Source organism: Copadichromis virginalis, linkage group LG8 (genome assembly GCF_057382275.1).
Source record: "Copadichromis virginalis isolate Kocher_CV1m ecotype Utaka linkage group LG8, C_Virginalis_male_GT1.1, whole genome shotgun sequence".
Lineage (NCBI taxonomy): Eukaryota > Metazoa > Chordata > Actinopteri > Cichliformes > Cichlidae > Copadichromis > Copadichromis virginalis.
Window position 1 is genome coordinate 12,084,134 of NC_140625.1, and position 19,250 is coordinate 12,103,383.

A 19,250-nucleotide genomic window follows, 5' to 3' on the forward strand; every position below is an offset into this window, starting at 1 on the left:
GTTCCGTGGTTCTTGGTAAATAACAGAGAGCACTGAATTCTTGGCACCTATGACATATTAAGCTTGTAATATCTTTTTTTGGTGCTTTTACAGGAAATGTAGTTAGCAAAATCTTACAAAAAATCTCATGAATTAGGCTTGAACAGCTTTTTCTTTTGGTTTTGTCTGAACTACATCCTAACTTGTACTTCGTCCTTTGTCCTGCAGGGGAAAAGGACAGAAAATGTGATGACATATTATCTCTTAAAAACACAGTTGCGAGTTTTGTTGACAGAGAGGTTAGAAATGTAATATTTAGTCAGGTTTTTTTAATGACCTTTAAAACACAAGTGTTGTTACTATTTTAGGACTTAAATCCACCATAAAACAAAAATGATCATGACTCAAAAATGTATTTGTGTTGATGTTACTTCATTTGGTTGTTGAACTACACTACACAGAGTTTCATGTGGAGAGAAAAAAAGGTGTGTACATTTATATATGCTGTTGGAAATTTTCTCACCTGTTTATGCTCTCCTTGTTTGAGTTATGACTTTGTCGCTGGTCTCAGAGTCAATTCTGGTCTAACAGGCAAGTTACACAAGAGTGATGTGGACACTGAAGTCTGCATAAGGTACACAAAGGAGTAAATGGAGTGTGTATAGCACTTGGTGCAGTGGCCCCCTGCCCCCAAGCTAGGCAACTGGCTCCAGCAGATCCTAGGAACAACATCAAGATCTCTGTCCAGAAGAGTGCAGTCCTAGAAACAGCTACTGCGCAGGACCCTGAAGCTCCCAGGTCCCAAGCTTGAAGGATAAAAATCACCTGCAGGGGGAAGAGGAGGGAAAAAAAACAGAGATATTATAATTTATTTGGCTTCAAAATATCACTTTTTAAATCTTCTGTCTAATTGAGAAATGTATTAAACTTATTTATGATGAACACTTTTATTTGCATCACATTGTACAATCATTTCATTAGTTTTCTGTGGATGCATGTGTATTTTTATTTTAGGTTGCTTTGCAAAGTAACAAATAATGATTTACAGTTCATTTCATTCCACATGGATTTAACCCACATAGCTGATTGCTGATTATAAATAATTCCCGTGTTCAACTATATCAGCTAAACAACTTAATATTAATACTAATTGTTACCCTTCCTACTGTAAATGCCTGATTTTATCAGACACATGCATATTGTGTAATTATACAGGGTTTGACCTTTAAAAAAAAAAAAAAAAAAGAATTTATTCCAAGCAAACGTTTTTATACAATTTTTTTCTCCACTTTTCTGGACTAATTTCAGCACACAATGGAAAGTTGTTACAACAGCAACAAAATAATCAGAAGAAGAAGAAAAGAAACTAACCAATCAGGGCTCACGTACGACTTGCAGCCAATCAGCGTAAACTTGGACAAATTTTAAAAACTCACCCGCCATGATTGTTATGTTTCTGCACTGAGCGTGTACGTTGCGCTGTCAGGTTTTAGTAAGTAGACAAAAAAGAAAAGAAAAATATTGTACCTCTTTGGAAAAAGAAAAAAGGTAAGTTGGGTTTTTAATCATAAAAGTTGTTCACTTAGATATATTTGTTAACGGAACGTTGAACTCTGCGCGAGTCCTTCTGTCAACAGTCGCGGTGGAGTGGGTTACAAAACTAGCATTGGTTGAATAATTAGCTCGTGTTCCTGGTTCGCCTTTGAAAGTATCTATTTCTACTCACTACACTTTTTAGTAGCAGTAGAACAAAACACTGTGCTGGCTCACGTTTATTTTCTCCAATTTTTGCCTTATTATATTTTGCTTTTACTCAGGTATGTAGTTGGTGTAAGGTTCACGTCTCCTTCAAATCATACTTTAATCCAGTAACACTGACGTTGACATTTGTTTGCAGAGAAACCACCAAGGAAAAAATTAAGCCATCGCGACGCCATTCCTGTCGTTGTTTTAACGCAATTGTTTGAATTTCCGGAGAATAAGAAAAGCGGGAGGGGAAAAAACACAGCGTCAATATTTTTGATCTGTTGGTTGTTGCGTCTGCAAGCTTGTAGCTAAACAGGCCAAAATGAAGCCGTTTTTGCCGTGTTACCATTTATAGTGCCTAGCCTATACCACATACTAAGAAGTGTTTTTTTTTTTTTTTTTTTGTTGTTGTTTTTTCCCCTGACAGCTCTTGCTCAGTACATTGTCCATGTTTTGGGAATTATTTTTGTGTGGTTTTAAAATTGCCACCACATGAATAATGACACTAATACGTTTAAAAACTGCCTAATTTCTATTCTTATAGCTGATTACAACACAAAAAACGAAAAAATTTTGCCATTCAGTTTTTGATCCCTCTCGTTTTTATCTAATATGACAAATGTCTCCTAATGTCTGTAATATCTATTGCATGCAATCTGCAGTACCTTTCAAAACATTATGTTTCCCTTCTTGAAAAATCCAGATACCTGATTATGGAGTCACGATTTGCTCACCTGCGGCAGCGGGACACCAGTGTGTCGATGCTTAGGGTAAAAATGTCTCGGAGAAGGTCTCATTCCCAGAAGGAGAATCGAGAACGTACTGTGAACACCCGGAGGCAGCTGGATAAACTCCCAGAGCTGGAAATGTCCTCCCTGAATGCCTCTATTGCAGTGGCCAATATGTCAACCATACAAGAGAAGACGAAAAACAATGAAAAACCTGCTAAAGGTATGGCTTCACAGTTTAAAAAAAAAATGGACTGCTCTAGCTCTAGCTGATTTGTGCCCTTTCCGATACTTGTTACTCCACAGCAAAAGCAGTGGAAGATAGGCTGAAACAGCTCGAGCGCTGGAAGGAGCGGAAGGCTCTTGAGAAGGAGAAAGAGAAGAGGGAAAGGGAACGTAAAGGGGTGTTTAAGATTGGTCTGTATCATCCAACGGGAACCATTACCTCACTACCTGCTGTCCCAGATGCCTCAGCAAAAATCCAAGAGGTAAGAGGGGACTTATCAAAAAACACTTTAGGTAACTTATTATAAAACAAGTCTGTGAATCACATCCCTATCTTTTTGTTGGTTCTTTCATAACTGTGATGACCACATGATATCAGAGGATATTCTTTTTGGTCTCAGTGGAATTTATTTATTTATTTTTGGTTATGTTTTCAGAAAAAGGCGAACACGGCTCCATCCCAAAGTATTAGAGTCACTCGTTCAATGAAACAGCAGCAGCAAGTGGAGAAGGTACTGTTTTCTTCCACGCATGCACCATTGTTTTCACAAGTTTCGTATTTAACTATTTAAAACAAAAAACTAATACTTTGTTCATTTGTTTTTCTATTGCCTCAATTTCTGCAGCCTCTGAAGATACAAGATCCAAATACTGGACTGAAGAAGGGTAAATTAACTGAATGCCCCTTAACTGAATTTTTATTTTTTTAAATGCAGCTTTTGATTAGAAGCAGTTTTAGTAATGACCTTCTTCTCTTTCTGTAGGACAACCTGCTGTGGAAAGATCAACAAGGACCCGGCTAGCTTCTGCCAAGCCTGCATCAACTACGACCAAGACCAAAGGTACAAATAATTTTAAAAAAAAACTGCCCTTGAAACCAGCCATTGAGCTTTGTTTGTTTTGCAGTACTGCAATCCTGTGTTTAGCTCTTAATTTGTGTCTGTATTATCCCATTCTACCATAGAAGCACCTGCCGTACGAGCTTTGTCAACCAGATCTGCCAACAGACCTCCAGTTCCTGTGGTAAAAGGCAAACCTAAGGACAAGACTGCAGGTATTGTCTGGTTTGGAAGCTCATTTCATATCGAAACTGGGAAGGGAAGTTAAGAAATGGCGTTGAGGGATTAAAACAAATGGATATTTGTTTGTGTTTAATGTCTCTCACCAGTGTCCGATGCAAGAACCACAAGGAGCCGAGCAAATCTTAATCCTGTGGCTCCCCTGTCTGGTGCACAAAGGAACTGTAAAGGTATCATGAACCATAAAACCAAAACAAAATTTGTTCCAAATGTGTCTGCCTCACTTTACATTGTGAACAGTTGTTGGAATTTCTCTCACCATTTTTGTCCTTCTTTATGAAACACAGAAGCAGGCAATGACACTATCCATCATGCTGTCTCAGAGGTGAGCAGTTCAGTGAAACACACGACAAACTAAACTTGTGAAACTTTTAAGTAACTTGGAGTTTAATTGCTTTGCTGCTCCTGTCGTGTGCAGGAACCTGAGCTGACAGTGCCTGAGATGCAGGACATTGAGAAAAGACCTAGTCCTCCCAGCCCGACACCATGTGCTGAGGAAGAAGACATGGTGGTGGATCAATCTCCAGCCAAGCCTGTTTCTGCTGATCTCGTCCCATCGACATCCTCATTTGCTCCAGAAGGTTTTCTCTTCCAGGCTCCGACTGGCTTGTCATCCTTCAAGTTTGAGCCTCTCACACCTCGTTCAGCAGACTCCTTCCTTACACCAAGGTCTGCTTCTTTTTTCCGTTTCATCTGCTCAAATTTTCCTTTTGCTAAATATGTACTGAAACACTGATGTTGGCCACAGTATTGCAAAACACCAATTAATAGATGTGTTTACTGCTGTTGTTACTCAGCATTACTGTGACGAGTCAGGCAGTAGTATCTTTTCTTTTTTCTTTTGGGCCCTTTTTAAAGAAAATATGTAGGCTTTAGAATTTCAGTCAATCTAAAAGCAGTGCTGTTCTTTCCATCCAGCTCCAGCTTCAACCTTCCACCAGCCCCCGTATTCAGTGATGAGCAGAGCGAATCGTGTCCACCTAAATCTCCTCTGCGCTCTCCTCCTCATACCTCTCCCACGGTTGCCCCTCCAAGTCCAGGTGGATCAGTGGAAACCAAGCACGACGTACCATATTTCAGGTACTTTTCATATTGTTTAGTCTTTCAAAAAAGAACGCCTTTTTTTTTTTTTTTTTTTTTTCTTTTAAAAACATTTTCTTTTAAATGCTTCAGATCAGAAATGGCCAATGAGACAGAGAGACTGATGAGCTTGTCTCTCCACTGGGAGTCTAAAGTGGAGGATGAGTCCATCCCAGAAGAAAGTGAGTTTATCTTCTACACCAATTGATTATTAAAACCTTGAATATTTAATTTTGGTTCTGTAGATAGTGGTTGTTTTTCATATGAGGAAAATGGTGGATTTCTCTGACTAATAGTAATTTTGTTATCTTCTTTCTCATCGTGTTCAGTGAGAGATCGCATGCGCACAGCTGTTGGCCAAGCACGGCTGTTGATGAAAGAACGCTTCAACCAATTCAGCGGTCTGGTGGACGACTGTGAGCTAGGCCGAGGGGAGAAGATCACCACCTGCACTGACCTGCAGGGGTTCTGGGACATGGTTTATTACCAGGTGATGCCTCGAGAGGTGCAACACACACATTAACACGCAAACAAGGAGAAGTGACCTAACATCTGTTTTGCACTCTTTCCGCATTCCAGGTCGAGGATGTCAACAAGAAGTTTGACGCTCTGAAAGAAGCGGAGGAGCGAGGCTGGGTGGAGGAGCACAAGCCTCCACCACGACAGAAGAAAGTAGTTAAGGTAAAGATTCCTAATTTAAGCTTTGGTTCAATAACACTGCTTTACTTTTGTCAACACACAGCTGTGCCATCATAAAACTAATTGAGTTTTATGGTTGCTGTTTCTGTAGTCATTTGCATATGAAGGCCTCCGTGTTTAAGAAAACAGCTTGTCCCGTCTTTTTCACAGAAACAGCTAGCAGCATCTGCCAAGCCTGCAGGAACTAATGCAGCAGCTAAGGCTCGTCTGGCTGCCGCAAAAGCAGCCATGAAAGCCAAAAAGCAGGCAGCTGAGGCAGAGAAGGCAGCCGGTGCTGCTAACACTGAAGACTGTCTCGTCTTGAGCTCTCAGAATCCACACCCACAAGCAGGGGCTCAAAGGCAGGACACAGTGGTCTTTGATGGAGGCTTCTTCCAGGTGGAGAGCCCAGCTAAACAATCAGGTGACTTGCATGCCAAAAGTTTGGACTTTGGATGACTCTGGATTTGGTCTAATCATATTGCACATGTTGGGTTTTTTCTTTGTTCAGTTAGGAGATCCAGCCATTTAAATGCTGCTGTGCTGCCTGGGGTCTCTCCCTACTCCACATATCTCTCACCTAGAAGGGTCACCCGGCGCTCCCTTGCGTTGGCTCAGACACCTGTTCAACATGTTCACGCACCCGCACACCTCCGCCTCACTCTCAGACAAACCCCAGAACCAAAGTCTCAGTGCGGCACTCCTCAGGCGACCCAGAGCAGAAGGGACATCGTGAACATCTCAATGGATTTCTCACCTGTCAAGGAAGTGATTTCAGATGACACCCAACCTGACGGATGCCCTGCACAAGTGTCAGAAAAAGTCTTCACAGACATTCCCTCTGTTCCACAACTCCTTCCAGCAATCCTCGAGCCAGCCGAGGATGTAACTGTTGATAACCCTGTCAGTCCAGCAGTTCCAGGCTCTCCGTGCAAACAACCTGCCGTGCCCCCAGCTCCTGAGCCCTCATCAGCCCCGAGCTTTACACTGTCGCCCTGTGCAACTCCTAGCCAACCTTCCGTCTCTTCATCTGCTGTGCAGGGCCTAGTGGAGACTCTGTGTCACACACCAGACAGCACAGTCGTTGAGGTAAAATAAATTTCCCTCAATTCTGTTTTGTGCTTCAGAACAAAATTTTTTTTTTTTTTTTTTTTTTGGGGGGGGGTGTTTTCTAGCCATGTAATGAATATATTATTCTCTCGTAATTTTAGGAAATTTCTGGACTGGATTTTGAGAGATACCTCCAGCCCTCAGACAGATGCAGCCTGTCACCAAGGGACACAGTTGCGACAGAGACACTGTCACCCATGGCAGTGGATGTAGCGATGGAGAGTCCTAGAGGACAAGCTACGAACTTTCTTACTGAGAAAGAGGCTGGTAAGACTAATGTTTTATAACTTGGCAACACTAACTAATGAAAGAGATTTTTATGTTAAAGTGTTGTTGTTGTTTTTTTTGGGGGGGGGGGGTTTGTCACCACATTTTTAAAAACTACACATTTTCACCATTTTATTCATTCTTTTGCTCACTTCTGTCACGACAGCACTGCCAGTGGTGTCTTCGGTGTTAACTCGTCACTCACGACAGGTCAAAGTTTTTCCACTTTTCTTCTAAACACTAGGGTTTTATGGAGTGGTTAAGTAGATAGATCGATCCTAATGTTTTGTCCAAAATTGTCTTTGTGATTTTTCTCTTTGGATTTTTTTTTTTTTCCCCTTTTTATTCTTTAGGTACAGACAGCAGAGTCTGCCTTGCTTCTCTTCACCCCAGACCTGAAGGACAAGATACGCCAGTCAGTCTGTCCGAGTGACCTCATGGTCTTCACCCCTCCTAATATTTAGTAAAGAGACTGAAGAAAGTAAAGAAGTGTTTATTTTTGACTTGTTTTAGCAACTTTTTACACTTTTTAATATTAAAAAAAAAAAAAAAAAAAAAGATTTTTGACGTTCTTAGATGAGTAGAAAAGTTTTCTCACGCAAAGTTCTAATTAAAGTTTTGGTTACAACCAATAAAGTGTGTGTGAGGTCATTGTATTAATATTTTCACTTCATAATGCTCTAAACTGAACCAACAAAACTAAGGACATGATAGCTCCATGTTGTTCTGACAGCATTATTTGGCTTTTGTTTCATCTTATCTAGAGCAACCTGAGATTCTGGGTGGTGCTTTTATTCCATTATGTTTCTTGTGACCAGCTGGTAATAGTCAGAGGCTGGGAAGAAAAAGTGGTTGAAGAATTCATCGACAGTCTTCATCTTAAGTTCCAATTTGCAGTCTTTAGTGTTGTTTTCTGCTGGTCTGCACATGATTTCACCTTCAGGATCGTCTGTGTACTCTAAAGGAAATAAACATGTTAGGCATTTTAGTTCTGACACAATCATTCTGAGAATTTGAAAGTACAAACCAGTTTTAAATATGTGATTTGTGAAGTGTGTATTTACTGTGCATGTCTAGCTTACATTGAATACAATAAATGTCCCTTCATTTTCTGAACCATTCTTATGTAAAACTTTGGGTCTATGAAATTTTGAATCTGTAATGATGACAGTAGGATAACATCAAGGGAAAAGAATTTAAGCTTTCTTAGGTGGTCAGTCTGCAAAACATTTAAGCATTTTCAAGGCGAAGTTATGGACTCGGTTTACATCCCAGTCACCACTGAAATGAAAGGTTATTGGTTTAAGTTCTTCAAAAAAACCCTGCCCAGGCAAGATAAGACCTGCTTCTAGAAGGCCTGAAGTCCTATTTAAATATACACACACAGGCATGCATACACTGAAACTATAAACCAAACCTGCAGGCTCGGGTATCTCGTTGGCTTCCGTCTTGACATCCCACTGACTTCCATCCTGAGCACTGGAAATCCCAGTCTGCAATAAAGATGGGATTTTATCTTATTAAATATTTTAGCAAAGTTACTGCCAGTTTTGTGGCATATTCCAGAATCACCCTTCACAGATGCAGCCCCAGTCATCTTTTTGTGCATATAGTGTTGGTTGTTTTGTCAACCAATACTGGCCTGTATCGGCTAGTAAAACTGCCAGAAGGAAAAATGAGTAACACTGAAAGTAAATGAATAGGGGAAAAAATACAGGAGCTTGTTAATTTTGAAATATATAATTATGTCACAGCTTGCAAAAATATGTTTGGTCCTTAATATGTTTGAACAACTACATATTTTACATGTGACATGACATTACAAGGTTAGCAGATACAGAGATTATGAAAGCGTTGAGACAGGATCTGACCAACTGGAAGGGGCTGTTTTTTGTCTGTATCATCTCTTCACTGACCTCCACCTCAGGCGAATCCTTCCTGGTTTCAGTGTTGGACCCAAAAACCCGATGGTCCTCCTTCAGTGTTTCAGAAACCTGCTCACATGTAACTTCTGCGCAGCCCAGAAGCACCTCAAAAAACTCAAGGAACGTAATCTGCAATGGAAAGAACAGAACAACAGCTCTCATGATTCAAAAAGAGTAATATTGTACCAAAAAACAGCTGAATGAGTTTACTGATGTAAACAGACCTCCAGATCAACACTGGCAGAAAGGTTGTCGGAGTTGTGGCTTTCTGTATTGATGATCTCCAATAACCTCCTTGTGGTCAGCTTATGGTCCAACAAATGGAAATCCTGCAAGTGGTTACAACATGAGGTTTTAACTTTGATTAATTGTTTTTGTGATAAATAGGCATGTCATTCATCCTATCTGCTGTTGTTGTTGATAAAGACATTTAAATCAGATTTGTTTGACCATAAATCCACTTTAATTTTTTTAAAGTATTGTATTAATGTCAAATCTGGGACATAAAACTTTCATTCAGTTTTATTTATATAGTGCCAAATTACAACAACAGTTGTTTCTGTGTGCTTTATAATATAAGGGAAAGACGATGCAATAATACAGGGTTAACCCAAACAATCAGATAACTTCTAACAACAAGCACTTGGTTATAGTGGGAAGGAAAAATTCCCATTTAACAGGAAGGAAGAAACCTCCAACAGAACCAGGAGGAAGAGCCACCTGCCGTGACCAGCTGGGAGTGAAGGGAAAGAGGGAATAGAGCAGCAGTAATCATTTAATACTGAGAAGCTTTTAGTTTGCACTGATGAAACAGGCAGCAAAAATGTAATGTACTATTTATACAAGCAAAGAAAAGTGTTACAGTTTGTTGCACCTTGAACATCCACAGCAGGTGATGGCAGGTCATGGTCTGTTCATCCCTGGTGGCTGTGCAGAAAAGCTGAAAGACTTCCCAGCACCTCTTCATATAGTTCATAGCCACCACTCCAACGTCTGGCTGCCTAAACAGAAAGCCTGGACAGACGCAACTATTGTTAATGAACAGTTAGTACTACATACTATAGAGTTAAGCAAGAGTGTTAAACACTACAACATCAGGATTCTACAGGAGTATCAAAACCTGTGAAGAAACCCAATTGAGGAACCAACAAACTACTAAACCAAAACACTTTTCTTTCACCGATTTGCTCTTTTAGTTCTGATTACAGTGTCGTTTGCTGTTACCTAGCAGTACCGCTGATGAACGGATTGTCTCTGAAGTTCACCAGCTAGTGAAATACAATTTAAATGAATCACATACAATTGGGTCTGTAGCATGTGTAAGCACCTTTTACATTCTTAGCATTTGGAAGGATGTCATCTGTCATCAGTTTGGAAAAACAGGCAGCCAGAAGGTGCTTTGGTGACCTGTAAATAGAGAAAAAAATGAATTATTACAGATAACTGATCATGATTAATCCCGATTAAACAAAGTTTTCTTGAGTATAAACAAACTGATTTTATTAAGTTTATTAAGGGACACCCCAGGCAGTTTCATTGTGATATCTTCTGATAAAGATAGGAACAGGTTCCCTTACACCATGTCTTTACTGTGGATGTGGTGGGCCACAATGACAAGATAGCTGATGAGCTTGCGAAGCAGCACAGGCGTGAAAGGCGAGTGTATCTCTGCTGGATCAACATCCTCTGAAACACACAGAGTGAAAGCGGTTAAAATAACCTATAAATACTCTCAGAGGATCATTCAGTGTCTGCTGTGGAGCAGTCCCTTTCACCTCTGATAAGACGGTCTATCTGTGTCAGAGTTATGCCGTGATGATGAATGTTACAGTCTTTGAGCAGGCGCCAGAACTGAAGACGGGACAGCAGGAGGGTGTTCACCGGGGAGTGGGCATAACCAAGCCTGCTGTAGAAACTACAAATTGACCTCAGCTCTCTTTCTTGCCTCAGCACCACAAACTCCACCTGTTACACATGATACACGGTTTCAGGGTGGGAACACGGCTGTAAATGAGGACGCTGGGCTGAGGACTGACCTGTTTGCGCTCTGTGTCACGTTTTCTTTCCGGGATCATGTCCAGGAGACAGTCAATGTTCAGAGCCATGTCTGGTCCCAGTAAAGATGAGTTACTATGTGACAGTGGGAACGCACCTATGACAAATTTCAGAAGGATTTCAAGACTGCAGGATTGCTTATTTCCTCCTTTACTATTTTGAACATACTCTTGAATACTGTTGCTCCTTACCGAGAGGAGCACTATGTGCTCTCAGGTTGGGTGTGATAATTTGGTCATCCACAAAGTGTCCCTCGAATGCACGCCCGTCACTCAGTGTGAATTTTCCCTAACAAAGGTGACATTTTTCTGAATTTTACAATCAGAGTTGATTCATTCTGCACTTTTAATACATCAATAAGAAAGCATACTGTGGATTTCTCTAAACTTTTTCCAGCTGACAGTGAAACACACCTGCCCGTGCTTTTTATTGTTCTTCCATTCTCCTTCATAGATCGCACCACCAGCGTAGTAAAAGGTTCCCCATCCATGCCTCTGACCCTGAGCAAATTCCCCTGTGTATCGATTGCTCTGGGAATACTGAGATCCATCTTTTCGTCTTAAATTCCAGACATGTGTGCCTTGGCCATGCTGCCGCAGGAGCAACCAAAACATAAATCTGATTCAAGAATTAATTTTTTTTAAGCTTTATAACTTCATATATAATTAAACTAGGGTTTTCTTTCATACCTGCACTCCATCCTGCCATGCCCCAACATACTTCTGTCCCAGATTCAGCCACCGCATCGTGCCCTTTCCATGCCTCTGGTTGGTCTTCCACTCACCAGAGTAAGTGTTCCCAGAAGGGTAGCTATCAGGAACAGATGTTATTGCAGGGTAATTCAAATACAACACCAGATGAGGAGATATATTCACCTGATGCATACCATCTCAGTCCACATCCTTCTCTGTTGTTCCTCACCCAATCTCCTTTGTACCAAGAGTTTTTTTCCTCGTTATAATACGCCGTACCCTAGCACAAACGAGACCAATTAAAAAGAGACAACCAAATTCCTAAAAAATGACAAAATCAATGGTAAATCATACCTTTCCATGTCTCTTGCCCTGATGCCACTGCCCGCTGTAAAACAAGCTGTTTTGGGTACATTTGTAGGTTCCTGTCCCATGTGGTATACCGTTGTAAACCTCCCCCTTATAGGTGCTGCCATCTGCCCATGTATAAGTGCCCTGGCCCATGGGAATATTGTGTACAAACTCTCCCTATTAGATAAATTCAATTCAGTATTTTGCCTGCATTCCTTTATCAAAGACTTTGCCTCCACATTATGTTTCATTACACCTTACTGACCTGTATTTTTATGAGTGTGTATATAAAGGATGGCTGTTTTTAGAAATGTTACATATACATTGACTTTTCAAAAACCCTGCTTAAGAAAGGATACTGTACAGTTAGTTTTTAATGCATAATTTCTGTATGCTACCTCATATTTTAGTCCAGCTGCCTGTGTGAATGTGCCGAATCCATCCATAAGTCCTTTGGAAAACATGCCCTTCACAAAAATACAATTCAAACATACATTTTTGTTATTTGTTTGATGCATTTTTTTTGGAAGGATATAAACACATTTCAAAATATATTATAATATAATAAATCCTTAATTGATTTATGAAATTAGGTCATTATTTGTATTTGAAATTCATTTGTAAAGCTGTACCTTGTACACATGGCCTCCTTCAAAATAAGCTACACCTTGTCCATGAAACTGCCCTTCACAGGTTTCCCCTTCATATCTGTCAGAAAGACACCAAACCTCACACCCTGAGTAACTTATACGTTCTCTAAAAACAATTCACGTCGTGAATAACAATGTACCTCTGTTCAGTTAAGATAACAAGTGGGGGAAGTTCATAGTTGCCTTCGTCCTCGGGCTGCTCGTCACTGTCAGGATGATTCTGGAGCTTGATTTGGCTCATCGTCATCGACTTTTAAGATCGTCTACCCTCCTCCGTTTTGGATGTCATACCCAACTGTTATTGTTTTCCCTTTTTATTATTATTTTTCCCAATCAAACATTTTCCTTAGCCTCTTTTCTATTTCTCATCTTGTCTCAAGTACTGCACAAGCTGGGAATAGGAACTTAACCATGGCAACGGACGCTTACAACTACGGAAGCCTGAAAGAAAGCCTTCATTTGAGTTTGCTAGGCTAATCCTTGGTCACACCCTGACCTGGTGGGCTTTGAATGCGCAACTGATCTAGTATTTACGATAACCTTAATAAAAGGCATTTTGTGAGCGCAAATAAGTAAATAATAAAACATATTTTCCAGATACAGCAGTCGGACACTTTCAAGCGTCATTAAACACTCATTATGGATTTCAAAGTAATGGAAAATACATTATTTCCATTGTTAAATTACTTCTGCTAATCTTAAATCGGCATTTGCTACTGGAAATTTAGATAGTCTGATGTGTATAACGTTTACAAATCCAGTGGCTGATAAAACGATCCCAAATCTTGTGGTCCTAAAGTGACGATATTTACAGATCGTTTGCTTTTCTGCATTTGCCTTCAGTAATTTTACCACTCAGGTGTGAATCTAGGTTGACCTCACTCCAGTAGCAGACCCATTCAGTCAACACAACACAATGCAAACCTGTAAATAAATGATTTAAAGTAACAGAGACAGAATACATATATTTTTCCAGTATCTTTTTTTATTGTTCTGTGTAGTGTATATTAAAATAAAAAAATATAATATGTAATATACATTTTTAAAATCTAAACACAACTAAACATGACATTAAATCAATAACAAACCATTTAACTCTACAATATACCATAAGAGTGGTTTGACAGAAGTAATCTGGAGTGAGGACACATTTGAGTTATCTTAAATCAGTTACTCCAACAGTTCCTTCCTTTGCAGACTCAGTATTGTGAGATGACGTCCAGGTTAGCGAGGTGCCTCATGGTTGGCCTGCCGTGAGGACAGTTCCATGGATGCTCGAGCTCCCCCATGTGAACCACGAGCTTCTTCATCTCATTAACACTCAGAGCAGTGCCGATCATCACCTGATGAGCAGAAAATGTATCAAAAAGCATTTTTAAAATAATGTTATGCAATTTCCCTATAATGACATTTTTAAAAGATCTTAGATAACTACAAATTACTAGCATTACTAACAGGGTGTATCATACCATATAGTTTATGTATGTAGCTTTCCAAATCAAGCTTCCTCAAAGATGAATATCATTTCTGAGTCCAAAAAAAACGTAATATCACGATGGGCAAAACAATCTAGAAATCGAGACTTCAAAAGTGGACTTTAGAAACCAATAAGTGGCCACGTCCATCCTTTATATACAGTCAATGCTGCAATCTATGACTATCCAGTCAAAACTTGAGTGAGCACTTAAAAACAACGTCACAGTGATATAAACTCACAGATTTCCGACAAGCTCTGGAGGCGAACATCTGCCTGACTCTGGATGGTCGACACATAACCCCTGGACTGTCGCTCAGCATGAAGATCAGTTCTTCGATGTCTGATGGACCGAATGTCCAGTTTTTACTGGTGGGCAGTGAGACCAACTTCACTCTCTCCATCACCTGAGCTGCAGTCCCCAAAAAATAAACAACAAATATAAGCTTCATATTTGTAACTGTCAAAATAATCAGATCACTTTTAATCCCTGGTGCAAATTGTATTACCGTCCTCATCAATCAGAAATTCAAAGCCATTGCCCTTGAAAATCTCGATGTTCTCTATGAGTACGTTCTCACTGACTGCAGTGAGGTGAAGTTTTTGTGGGCTGCAAACGGAAAAAGAAAATAAATAAAAACATACTCGGATTGCCATTGGAAACATTCCAAACACAGTTTTACTCAGTGATTTACACTCTTACACAATGAGCTTCTGCCCTTGGAGTACTGTGTGCTGCTGTAGCATCTCAAAGTTGTACTTCTCATCTGTGGCATGCTGATCAATCATGAAAAGGTCCGACTTGAGTTTTGTGATAATGAAGCCCAGGTTAAACTGACCGATGATCTCCATTTCTTTAAACATTTCTTTACTGAAGGGATTAAAAACATTTTTCTTTTAATTATTTGTTTGAAAATTGCACACCGACAGTTAAGTCCATACCTCTAAAATCTACCTGATCTCCTTCTTGAGCTCTTCTTCTGCACTCTGGTTTTCTCCTGGATTGATCTTGGCTCTGAAGCGTCTGTACAGCAGCTCTTCCCCGGCCCTTTGTTTCTGCTGGTCATGTAACCTCCTCATCTTCTTTGCAAGCTCTGCTAAAGAGAACTGAAGATGCACAGTCCTCCTCTGCAGGGAGACTGGAGCATCCACTGTCAAGGGAGGTTTCTCACCAGCGTTTGAAAAAGTGCTGGATTCTTCTTCTGAAGGGAAATGTGGATCGTCTTTCCTGGCCCTCTTGGCCTCTGGACTGACAGCAGAGTCCTCATAAGGAGTGCATGCTTCAGTCTCTAACTCTGGATCTTCGGGAACAGTGTGAATGTTGCCTGATGTCTCTTTAAAAGTTTCATTATTAACACTCGTTCTGTCCACTTTTGGAGGACTGGACTCCAGGTCAGAACACTGAATATCGGGTTTTGCTTCAGCTGTGTTACAACTGGACCCAGCACTGTCTTTTTGAGAATCAGTGTCCTCGCAGGACATCACTCGGTACCTAAACCCATCTAGCACCGACTTCCCTGCCGACGAGCATTTATCCAGCTGTCTTGTGTATTTTAATGGAGATTTTAAACTTGAGTTGCAGGAAGTTTTTACAGGATCCTTAAAAAAAGACTGCAGTGTTTTCTGTGTTGTGCCACTGCCGGAAGCTTTTTCCTTACTCGACTTCCCAGAACTGGAACTGTAATGACTTGAAAAAGCAGCTTTTAGGCCGGCCAGATTCAGGGATGACTTTGGGCTCAGAATAACAGATTCGGTGTCCTCCTCACGTTCTGCCTTGTTCTCGTTAGACAAGACAGTTCGGCAAGGTTCAGATGTTGATGTTGCATCTATGAAGAAGCACAGAAACAAAATGAAACTTTTAAGAACAGCTAATAAAAATACCATTCATTGGAAAAGGGATAATTAAATACTGAACACAAAATGTGCTGATTTGATTAAACCTGGCAGGGTCCATATGCCTATGATATCCCATGAAGTAACTGTACATTATTGTCTTGGTAGGACATTTCTGAAAATAATATATGAATCCATGCTTCATTTGATAATACTTTGTAATACTTTATGGACTTCTCCCATAAAGTAAACAGATTTTGTAAAAAGATTCTACACGTGGCCATGCATTATTAGAAGATAAATACTATGTAGCTCTCATGCTCCCACACTTAATTAACTCATAACCATGGCGTTATTTCCTCCTTCCCTTACATTACTAACCAGTGAGCGCAAGGACAAATATTCCTAAAAACCTCTCAGTGTTGCTATTTTACCGTATTATTAATGTAAAGATATGAGGGTCTACATGTAAAGGTGTATTCTTACTGGTGCTGGGTGCAGGTGTATAGTTCAGGCTGATCTTATTGACTCCACCCTCATATATGGCGATGAGAGAGGTCTTCAGAATAGCCAACAGGAGTTTCTCCTCCTGAAGGAAAATCTGTCGCTTGTCCGGGGTTACATTCACATCCACACACTCTGAAAACACAACGCACATGCACTCAGGGAAATCGAACGGGTTCCATAAATTACATCAGCTTGATTAATCCCCATTTTCTCACCTGAAGCAACAGCTACGTTCAAGGCAACAAATGGATACTGATGTCTGTTGTACATGTGATACACTTCGTTTACGAGTTTGGTCACCTGCAGGGTGGGAATAACCAGAGTTCAGGCAGGAATGATGAATTCTGACACCTCCTCATAAAGCCACTCAGCAGGAATTACCTTCAGGGGGTCACAAGGCCGACTGTTAATGAAAAAGAACTGCCTGTCTGTGGTGCTTCTCCCAACACCGTGGTCACCTTGAGACACAAAACCTGTGATCCTGTCAAAAGCAAACAAAATAATAATAATTACAAAAAAGAAAATAATAACAAGAATTGTGCAAAAAGGTCTTCCTATAAAACACTCACGAGAAAAGCTGTTTGGGTAGATCTGCACCCTTGAGTCCATATTCTTCAATAACATTTTCAGTGGGAGAAACTTGCTGGAAAGGTAGAAGACTCTGCAGCTGCAAGATGTACAGCCAGCACATAATCACAGAAAAAAAAATTAATATGAAATAAAACATTTAGCAAGCACATGAACCGCTTTTTGACAAGCCTCTTTTATGAAGTATCAGGCCAGTGGCTTTGTTGTTATTAGCAACAGCATATTAACCTGCTTTGGTCCAAATATGGCTCCAATGTTGTCTCTCATACTTTGGCTGCCAGTAGTGCTGAGGACTGTGCTGCGCTTTCCCTGCCCATTTTGGTTGGAGCAGGTAATGCGCACTCCTGTAGAAATGATACAGTAGGACTGCAGCACATGTATCATTTTGGCATACTCCTAAAAACACAGAACAAGATAATAGCCGTTATTAAGGTCTGTTGACATTGTTGATCTAATTTGTTACTTTAAAGTTAAACTTGGCATAGAAAATACCCACTCTTGCCGCCGCCTCTCATCTAGGACAACTCCAGAGTAGAACAAAGCCCAGGAAACTGGCTCTGGAGCCCGAGTTGTATGTTGAGGCGAACCAGCCCATCTCAGAGATGTGACCTACCACGTACCACAAGCTAGTTTTGAAAGCCACGGATCAACACACCAGGACCTTGTCCCTGATCACCGCTCACCGCACTGGGACTGGCTCACGGGTGGAACCCTGGTAACCCTGAGTTTTTAACCCTTGATTTTTTTTTGGACTTCATAGGGGTTGTTAGAATCGCTCTTTGTCTGGCTCCTCACCCAGGACCAATTTGCCTTGGGAGACCCTACCAGGGACAAACTGCCCCTGACAACATAACTCCTGGGATCACCGGAACGCACAAACCCCTCCACCGCGATAAGGTGGCGATTCACAGAGGGGGCACCTGAAGCCCACTTTTGGAAAACTCAGTATGTGAAGAAAGACAATGAAAGAGACGACTGAATGCCCGACCTTCTTAATATTGCGTTGAAACTCCTTGTGTCGAACAGGCAGGGTGGAAAAGAGCTGCTGCAGGCTGACCGTGGTGCCCTGTTGCCGAGGATGAGGGGTCCTCTGCACTAGGTGGCCTTTGTGGTCAAAAACCAACTTTGTGCCCACCTGGCTGGACTCGTGGCAGGTAATGACACTTAAGTCACTACAATAAGGAGCAAGAGCAAATTTTAGCTGGCAAATAATTTAGTTTTATATCTAAAATTACCGCAGAACGTGAAATACTTTACCTCAGAGCACATAAAGAGCTCAGGGCTTCACCTCTGAAGCCAAATGTTTCCACGTGGATGAGGTCAGAGAAATCCCTCAGCTTTGATGTGTGATGCTTCAGTGCTGTGGAACACACAGATGATTTCTTCTTAACAAACAAGCACAGGCAGATATTGTCTAATTACACAGATACAAAGGTGACACTTACTCAGTCCTTCAAAGTTGGCCTCCTCAACACCTTTGCCATTGTCTGCCACCTCCACTTGTTCAGCTCCACTCTCCTTCAGCTTGACATCTGCAGCATGCAAACATGTGATACATTAAACTATATCTAACAATGCAAAACAGTATTATTAGGCAAACGGGACTCTATCGAAAAATACTTTGGGTAAATATTTAATTACCAATGTTGGTGGCTCCTGCATCAATGCTATTCTCCACCAGCTCTTTGACAGCAGTGGCCAAAGTCAGCACCACCTGTCCCGAGCAAATCTGATGCACCGAGTGCTTATCAATAGCTCTGATGGCCCCGGCAGGTTCAGAGCTGCAGCAAAGAAAAGCAATGTTGAATTCCAGTGTACAAGGTAACAAAAGTTTAAAAAACACAAATATATGCATATGAACAAATGCTCTCGCTAGCTTACCATGCATCAGACATCTTCGAAGAGTGGAGTGACTTGAGAGTTTAAATTTGTTTTTTTCTGTAAAACACCGAATAGTTAGTCCCTGCCGTCCCTTCTGTCAAATAGTATCATTGGCACTGCTTGCCAGTACATCCACTACCCGACACCATGCTGTAAACACAAACCTAAAGCAAGTCCCGCGCGAACTGCGCAGATTGCTCGCGAGCGTCACGTGTGCGCAGAACAGCGCAGCTTCCTATTAAAAGCAGCAAAACAGTAATATAATGAGTGCGTAAGAACACAGCCTCAAAAATAAATACAATAGTAGCAAAAAAAGTAAAATAAATGGCACTGTTAGAGTAAGTATTTTCAAAGCTGTTGCCTAAAGCTTAGTATTATTTCATCACCAAACCGACTCCGTAA

At 40.8% G+C, this 19,250-nt stretch overlaps 3 protein-coding genes across 5 annotated transcripts; 1 reads left to right on the forward strand and 2 right to left on the reverse strand.

Moving 5' to 3' along the window:
• Positions 1–1,358: 1,358 nt before the first annotated feature.
• On the forward strand, positions 1,359–8,008 carry dlgap5 (discs, large (Drosophila) homolog-associated protein 5). Of its 3 annotated transcripts, none has more exons than XM_085465785.1 (19): positions 1,360–1,527; positions 2,429–2,676; positions 2,760–2,941; positions 3,116–3,190; positions 3,305–3,344; positions 3,443–3,520; positions 3,643–3,732; positions 3,847–3,927; positions 4,045–4,082; positions 4,176–4,426; positions 4,676–4,837; positions 4,931–5,019; positions 5,167–5,327; positions 5,417–5,518; positions 5,687–5,939; positions 6,027–6,604; positions 6,727–6,892; positions 7,059–7,102; positions 7,246–8,008. In XM_085465785.1, exons 2-19 carry the CDS (start codon positions 2,439–2,441, stop codon positions 7,354–7,356), a joined length of 2,739 nt encoding a protein of 912 aa, XP_085321911.1. In that variant the 5' UTR covers positions 1,360–1,527; positions 2,429–2,438; the 3' UTR covers positions 7,357–8,008. The 3 variants fall into 3 exon arrangements, with proteins under 3 accessions (XP_085321913.1, XP_085321911.1, XP_085321912.1); XM_085465786.1 differs by lacking the exon at positions 1,360–1,527 and adding an exon at positions 1,622–1,796; XM_085465787.1 differs by lacking the exon at positions 7,059–7,102 and having other exon boundaries at positions 1,359–1,527.
• rsph10b (radial spoke head 10 homolog B) lies at positions 7,370–12,991 on the reverse strand. Its single transcript, XM_085465788.1, has 17 exons — positions 12,706–12,991; positions 12,548–12,623; positions 12,314–12,382; positions 11,919–12,092; positions 11,759–11,844; positions 11,562–11,682; positions 11,286–11,462; positions 11,064–11,160; positions 10,854–10,969; positions 10,593–10,782; positions 10,395–10,503; positions 10,145–10,224; positions 9,692–9,831; positions 9,042–9,146; positions 8,809–8,946; positions 8,310–8,385; positions 7,370–7,850 (listed from the first exon to the last, which is right to left on the reverse strand). The coding sequence occupies exons 1-17, from the start codon at positions 12,810–12,812 to the stop codon at positions 7,684–7,686; spliced, it is 2,028 nt and encodes a 675-aa protein (XP_085321914.1). The 5' UTR covers positions 12,813–12,991; the 3' UTR covers positions 7,370–7,683.
• Positions 12,992–13,536: 545 nt separating this feature from the next.
• On the reverse strand, positions 13,537–19,249 carry pms2 (PMS1 homolog 2, mismatch repair system component). Its single transcript, XM_085465798.1, has 15 exons — positions 18,849–19,249; positions 18,609–18,748; positions 18,413–18,499; positions 18,225–18,327; positions 17,956–18,139; positions 17,196–17,363; positions 16,949–17,046; positions 16,761–16,860; positions 16,595–16,679; positions 16,359–16,511; positions 14,995–15,865; positions 14,743–14,910; positions 14,549–14,649; positions 14,282–14,451; positions 13,537–13,908 (listed from the first exon to the last, which is right to left on the reverse strand). Exons 1-15 carry the CDS (start codon positions 18,860–18,862, stop codon positions 13,765–13,767), a joined length of 2,586 nt encoding a protein of 861 aa, XP_085321924.1. The 5' UTR covers positions 18,863–19,249; the 3' UTR covers positions 13,537–13,764.
• Between the last annotated feature and the right edge of the window lies 1 nt (position 19,250).